The following is a 7,429-nucleotide window of genomic DNA, read 5'->3' as shown; positions in this document are numbered from 1 at the left end:
CAACTTAAAGCTTAGGGACGCCAGCTAACCTAGGTTTAAGGACGAAGACTACCTCAAATCTATAAATAGGCTCTTTTGTCACATGTTATGGACATGAATTACTTGGCTTAGAACCTCTCTTTTAATTTTAGCTTATTTTTTTCTCTTTTCTTAGGTTTTAGATTTATTTTCAGTTTGTTATTTATTTTATTTCGGGAGATCTGATTTGTGGATACAATTAAACCTTGTGGGTCCACTTTCATTCATAATACAAATCAGGCTTTTTCTTAAACCCTATATTTTTTATTCAATTATCATGTTCATATTTTATATCAATTCTATATTGTTTATGAAAGCCGTGAGGAACTAATCCTTCTATGGGGGATTAGCGAGTGGAGGTATGATCTATTAACTATTTTTTAGGGTTACTCAACAGATTAGCTGTTTGGGAAAAGAAGACTTTAAACCCTAGGCTTGACAACCGTAGAAGTCATCAATGTGGGAATTAGCACAAAATTTGTATGGCCTATTCGTGAACACCTTCACCCCAAATTGGTTTGGACTGTGAGGTTAGGAGATAAGTAGTTGACTCGTTATTCTGGTGGACGTATTGGAAGATCTTGTTAGGATATTGACGAGGAACCCAAAGCGACAATTGATGAAGATTGTCGAAGCGAGCTAATCACCCATAATTAGATTTGATTAATTTCACTTTTTAATTTCTCATCACTTATTTATTTGTTATTTTTTTATTATTATAAAATCCTAAAAATTCCTTTTATTTATATTTGCGTAATATAACTTATTTCAAGTATTAATTAGATCTTTTGGTGCTTAGGTTGAAATTGATCTAGTACTAGCTTCCTTTCAGTACGATCCTCAGAGTACTCACCTACTCCGTTGTAACTATATTACAGCTTGACCCATATACTTGCAAATGCCGCCTCACTTCTATATATGTATTTTGCTGCAGTATTCACACTCTGGACATTAGTACGTCCGGAGGCGGTCACTTGCTCACACGAGCTGTAGGTCGGGATGTTAAGCTACACGATGCTGCTCATACAAGCTGTGGAGAATTCGCAACAAATGCAGGACCCCAGCCATCGGTAGGACATCCAAGACTAGCATCTGAATTGTAATAACCCTAATGACATGTCATTTGTATCATAAGCATTCACAAAGTTCATGTGGGCCAATATCCAATACAATTTGTTTAACATTTTTCATTTCGTACCATTACAAGAACATATCCATATAGTTTCCATTTATGATCATAATCAATAACTTAGCTACCATGGTAATTCAAATAATTTGATTAACTACTATATATCAATTAATCCAATTAATCACTTATCACTTATCAAACAAATGAACTCAACCACAACATATATAAATAATTATTTAATCACACAAAAAAAAACTAATTAGTTAAACCAATTTACGAACTTACCAAAATACCATAACTACTGACACCTCGACAATGACTACTCGATGACCTTGTTTCTTTCCCAAGATTACCAATCGTCATTTTACACTTTTATCTTAAACTTTTACTTTTTATTCAGTTTAATCTCTAAACTCGAAACTTTCAATTCAATCATAAATTAATCCAAACAAGGCCTACCGAATATTCTGTAATTCCCAACCAACCCATATTCATCATATTTTTACAAGAATTTTATATAACTTTACTATTTTAGCAATTTAGTCATTTAACTTAAAATTTAACTAAAATCACTTTATAAAATTGTCCTATTTAACTATCAAGTTTATAAATCTATCATAAAATTTCAAAAACATCACCAATTCATCAATGGCATAATTTAACATATTTAACAGTTTTATAATTAATCCCTAAATTAACTAAATTAAGGTACAACGATCTAAAAAATATAAAAAAATACTAAAAACGGATAAGAAATAGTTACCATGCAAAAGAAACTTGTTAAGGCCAAAGCTTTGGTTTACAGACAACGGTGATTTCGGTGTTTCTTCAAAAAATGAAGAAGATGATGAAGTTAAAATGGATTTTTACTTTTGTTTATTTTATTTTTTTGTCATAAAATATTTTTCTCTTTTAATTAAATAAATCTTCAACATATAGAATACTTAGAAACAACCCACTAACCGTCCAATCTATTTTAATATGGTCTAATTGTAACATAAGACCTTCCAACTGTGATTTTATGACTATTAAGCATGAATAAACTAATAGCGATTAATTTTAATAATTTTTACGATTTAATCTTTTTTTCTTAATTAACTATTTAAACATTAAAATTTTCAGACCAAACTTCAATATACTTATATAATTGCTCCGTAAATATTTAATATAAATATTTACGGGATCAGTTTATAGAAACAAGATCCCAATGATCCCAATACCTCGTTTTTCAAAATCATTTGACTTTAGGGACAAACCACTTGTTCTTAAATATTCATTCAATTAATAAAAATTATCAAATTAAAATTTATTATAATACTATTTGACTCGTAAATATTATTTACTTGTCGGATTTGTGGTTCCGAAATCACTGGTTTCAACACCACTGAAAAACGAACTGTTACAAGATGAGTAAAATCCACTAACTTAGGCTTTTTATATTAACCTTAATTAATTAACCTTAATCACAATTAATTAAAATTAGTGGATATTAACATTATTCTCCATTAATCGATGAAACAAAATGATTTATTTACAATTTGGAGCCTTTAGCTATTTAAAAAATTGTAGCGATAAAACTTTTATAATTTAGTCTCTATACTTTAATTAAGCAATCAATAGACAAAATTGAAGGACCAAACTCTAATATTCTTTTATACCAACTCCGTAAATATTTATATTTAAAACTTACCCAACTCTATAATTTTTTTTATCGATAATAGGTATAATACTACTACACTATTAGGGGGAGTTTGGTGCTTTCCCATGTTATGATTCTAATGAAATGTGATTTCTTGGAATATAATTTCTGAGAATGTCATTGTCAAGAAAGTTACTTTACAATGTTTGGTATACATTAGAAAGTATTAATTAAAATCTTGGGAAAGTTACATTATTAAGTTTGGTGCACTCAACACTTTCCACAAATATTAATGTATTTTATTTTCAATAATTTTTATTATTAACAAATATTCGAATTAAATATTTAATAATATTTTAAAATAATCTTTATCATTAACAAATATTTAAATCAATCCACAAGGTATGGTTTTCTCACATTTCAGTTGGATCTGTTATATGAATCAATTCGAAAAATAACTTGTGTATTAATTCACGATTGTGAAGATGTAAATTTTGCAAATTTGTATTCATTACATTATAAGTATAAATTCAAGTGGATTCATATATTGTGTATATGACTTGAAAATATCTTGATATTAAAATTTGATATAGATGAAAAATGTATTCTAAAAGATCTTTATAAAAGAAGAAATACATTCATTTGGAATTAAATAAAAATGTTTATGGGAAAGTAACATTCCAAGAAAAATAAACTAATTTTTACCTATCATATTCCAACCAATTAAATTCCATGGATAACTTTTCATCATACTGTGATAATATGAAATTAGAAAATAGGAATACCACCTGATTCTTTTTTTCATATAGGTCTTTTGTTTATTTTGTATAATAATTGAGTTATTTTATTGGGGATAAATCTTAAAATTATACATGAAAAAATTGTAATAGAGTTGACATTTATAATTATAATTTAATTTCAAATAAAAACTTTAAATATATTATTTAAGTTAAATAAAAAATAATTTTTAAAAAATAATAAATGTTAACTCTGTTTTAATTTGAATTTATTAAATTTATCCATTTAATAGTAAAAGGGATAATTCGAGGAAGTCCATCTCTCAAAACTTTTAAATTTATTTTGTTAATTAGGAATGAAATCTCTTTATGAGAAAATATATAAATAATTTAAATCTAAATTTAACATGCAGAGATAAGTTAAAAATACAAATCATTATTGATCGTCAACGGGACCATTATGTTGGATCCCTTTACGATAAGTAAGATTTTGGATATTTTTGGTTAGTTGAGAAGGCGGTGTTGCGCAGTCTTGTCGTAGTGGCAGTAGCTAACCTGGCGACAGCAACTCGGCAGCCATTATCCTCAAACACTTCACTTTTCCATTCAAGCCGCGGGATTTCATTAGACTGTGGTTTTACAGCTAGCTATTTTTTGAATATGATCCGTACACCAACAACTGTCTACAACCAAGCTGAAGGGAACAGAGCAGCTTCCTTGGTCTCTTCCTCTGCCATTTTTTCTTTACTATAAAATGCCCAGCTCTACAATTCCTATCAATCACATAAATTCTCTGTTTTATCTCTGCTCTGCAAAATTATCAAAATACAAAATGATCAGTTTTTCGAGTTTCAAGTTTACCTTGCTTCTGCCTCTTATGGTTGGCTGTCTTATGGCAGCAGCAGCGAGCAACTTCAACAATGATTTTGACATCACATGGGGAGACGGGCGTGGTAAGATTGGCAACAATGGAGAGGTCCTCACTCTCTCCCTCGATAAATCTTCTGGTTCTGGTTTCCAGTCTAAGAATGAGTATCTCTTCGGCAAGATTGATATGCAGCTCAAGCTTGTCCCTGGAAACTCTGCTGGCACTGTCACTGCCTACTATGTAAGTTATTCCACTACTCTTTTTTATCAGGTCATAATAGACGGCTGTGGCTTATAGTATGTGTACAGTATACTTATCTTCACTGTCTGGATTTGCAGCTTTCTTCGAAAGGATCAACATGGGATGAAATTGATTTCGAGTTCCTTGGAAATCTAAGTGGTGATCCTTACATTCTTCACACAAATGTGTTCAGTCAAGGCAAGGGTAACAGAGAGCAACAATTCTATCTCTGGTTTGACCCAACTGCAGATTTCCACACTTATTCCATCCTCTGGAGCCCCCAAAGTATCATGTGAGTGTTCATGAAGTTGCCATGTAGTAAAAGCAAATTAACTAAAAATGTTACGTTAGTACAAACTAACGCTATTAGTATAGAGGGATCAACTTAATTGATGGAATACAAGTTTAAGAGCCAATAAGTTCAAAAAAATTTAAGAATCAACTAGGTACAAATGGATAAATTTAGGGGCCAGATTATATATTATGCTTTTTTTATTTTTTATTTTCGTTTTCAAATTGATTGGTTGACGGAGTATTTGATATTGTTATGTTCCAGATTCTCTGTGGACGGTACACCCATTAGAGAGTTCAAGAACATGGAGTCAATTGGTGTCCCATTTCCTAAAAATCAGCCGATGAGAATTTACTCTAGCTTGTGGAATGCTGATGACTGGGCTACAAGGGGTGGTCTGGTTAAGACTGACTGGACCCTAGCTCCTTTCACTGCCTCTTACAGGAACTTCAATGCCGATGCCTGTGTGTGGTCCAATGGAGCCTCTTCCTGCAAATCGACTGCTACATCAACAAACAGTGCATGGTTCTCTCAAGAGATGGATTCCGCAAAGCAGCAAAGGTTGCAATGGGTGCAGAAGAACTACATGATCTACAACTACTGCAATGACGCTAACAGATTTCCTCAAGGTCTACCGCCTGAGTGCAGTATGTCTTAAAAGATTTGAAGAGCCAATTAGAGAAACTTCTTTTTTGAGATTTATATTCAATATTCTTTCTTTTTTTTTTCTTTATTCAAACCACGTTGCCCATTCTTTTCATCTTCTGAAAATTCTGATCACTTTGTATGTGCCAAGTTATTATGAAAAGATATGAAAAATTAAGAGGATTTTAATTTCCCTTAAAAAAAATGGTGTTGCATGGTATCTTTCGTTCCTAGCTTATTACGTATGAAATTATTTATTCCATACAACCTTCTAGAGCTGATCGTGCCTGGGCCGGGTTGGGCTGGACTTCAACATTTTTAGGCCCAAGCACGGTACAAAAAATGAGTTTAAAATTTTATCTAAGTCCGACCTGAATTATAGAAATCAAACTCAAGCCCAACCCGACACGACCCATATGAATTTTTTTAGATTATTTTATTACATATACAACAATTTTTAAAACATATAATATATCAAATACACTTAAAATCATTAAAGTAAATATTAAAATAACAAATAAATTGAAAATACATTAAAAATTCTTTATAATAAGATAGTTGCAATTAAAATAGTAGCAAAATTAACAATAAAACATAAGTTCTACAATATCTAAATAATATTAAAAAGAAAGTGAAGCAATTTAAAAATGCACAAAAACAACACCACCACCCAAACAGCAAAAACAGAAGCAAAAATAACAGTACAAATAACAAAAACAATAGCAAAAATAACAACAAAAACAGCAGAAAAATAACAGCACCAAAACACTAGGAACAACAAGATAATTTTTATTAAAAAATAATTAATTTATTCAGGTCGGGCCCTAGCCAAAAAACTTTTACCCGAAGCTCGATCCGTTTAGAAAACGGTCCTCATTTTTTATTCAAACATATTTTTCAAATTTATATTTTTATCTAAATCCTACTATTTTTCGGGCGAACCTTCGACTCAAGCTAGACAACCCGACCCATGATCAGGTCAATAATCGGAAGTTCGTTCAATTTGTACTTTGTTGTTGATCTTTTTACCTATTGTTTGAATGCATTTCTTTTTCTTTTTTCTTTTCCTTAAAAAGAATTCCTTTTTGCTATTAACCATCACCAATAGAAAATTTTTTCATCTGTTTTTAATCATTAATGTCATTATAATTAAAATTTATTTCATTATTCTTATTAATTACTAATTTTATATTTCTTATTTTTAAACCACTATGAATAATTGTGAAAGAACTTTTGACCCTTTAAAATTTTCATTCTAAATTTTTTTGTCTAAATTTCTCTCAATTTATTTTCTTTTTAACTTTATCGTCAGCCACATTTTCTTTCTCTACCTATCCAACTGTTACATTTAATGGTATCGGATATGCTTTAGTCTTCCTTTCCACCTTCTTTCGAAATATCTTATTTAATTATTTGAATGCTTCCTCTCTACACCAAAAAAACCGTCATTTTTCATTGGTTAAAGATACCTATTAGCTTTAAGTTCGACTGTTAGATTCGTGCTTCGTAAAATTAATGTGAAATATAGACTGCAACTTCTTAGTAAAAATCTAACCTTATATGTTCGCATTGTAGAAAGATATCAACGTTGAGTGACAGATGGCGGGGGGCGGGGGGATCAACACAAAACCTTAGCATATAGATTTAGTTGATATTGCTGCACAGTGACTGTAAAAGTTTTTGATTCTTTAAACATAACTATTTGAATAAGCACTTCCTTCTTTTTTGGATTTTTTTATTTAAAAAAAATTAAATTTGTTTTGTCTTTCTAATTATTTTATATTTTTTCATTGAAATTTTTTTTTGAAGAGTTTTCTTTTCACAATTTTTATTTATGGTCGGTTGAAATTTTTTATAATTT

At 30.2% G+C, this 7,429-nt stretch overlaps 1 protein-coding gene across 1 annotated transcript; it reads left to right on the top strand.

Annotated features, from left to right (window-relative positions):
- Positions 1–4,274: 4,274 nt before the first annotated feature.
- Positions 4,275–5,644, top strand: LOC107950558 (xyloglucan endotransglucosylase/hydrolase protein 22). Its single transcript, XM_016885439.2, has 3 exons — positions 4,275–4,631; positions 4,730–4,923; positions 5,188–5,644. The coding sequence occupies exons 1-3, from the start codon at positions 4,278–4,280 to the stop codon at positions 5,579–5,581; spliced, it is 942 nt and encodes a 313-aa protein (XP_016740928.2). The 5' UTR covers positions 4,275–4,277; the 3' UTR covers positions 5,582–5,644.
- The last annotated feature ends 1,785 nt before the right edge of the window (positions 5,645–7,429 follow it).

The sequence above is a fragment of the Gossypium hirsutum genome, chromosome D03, assembly GCF_007990345.1.
Source record: "Gossypium hirsutum isolate 1008001.06 chromosome D03, Gossypium_hirsutum_v2.1, whole genome shotgun sequence".
Lineage (NCBI taxonomy): Eukaryota > Viridiplantae > Streptophyta > Magnoliopsida > Malvales > Malvaceae > Gossypium > Gossypium hirsutum.
The sequence above is the reverse complement of the archived record's forward strand: the minus strand, read 5'-3'. Positions and strand labels throughout refer to the sequence as shown.

Coding starts and splice junctions, on each gene's coding strand:
- LOC107950558 (XM_016885439.2), top strand. CDS start 4,278: ATGCCCAGCTCTACAATTCCTATCAATCACATAAATTCTCTGTTTTAT. Junction 4,632..4,729: donor GCACTGTCACTGCCTACTAT/GTAAGTTATTCC, acceptor CTGGATTTGCAG/CTTTCTTCGAAAGGATCAAC. Junction 4,924..5,187: donor TGGAGCCCCCAAAGTATCAT/GTGAGTGTTCAT, acceptor GTTATGTTCCAG/ATTCTCTGTGGACGGTACAC.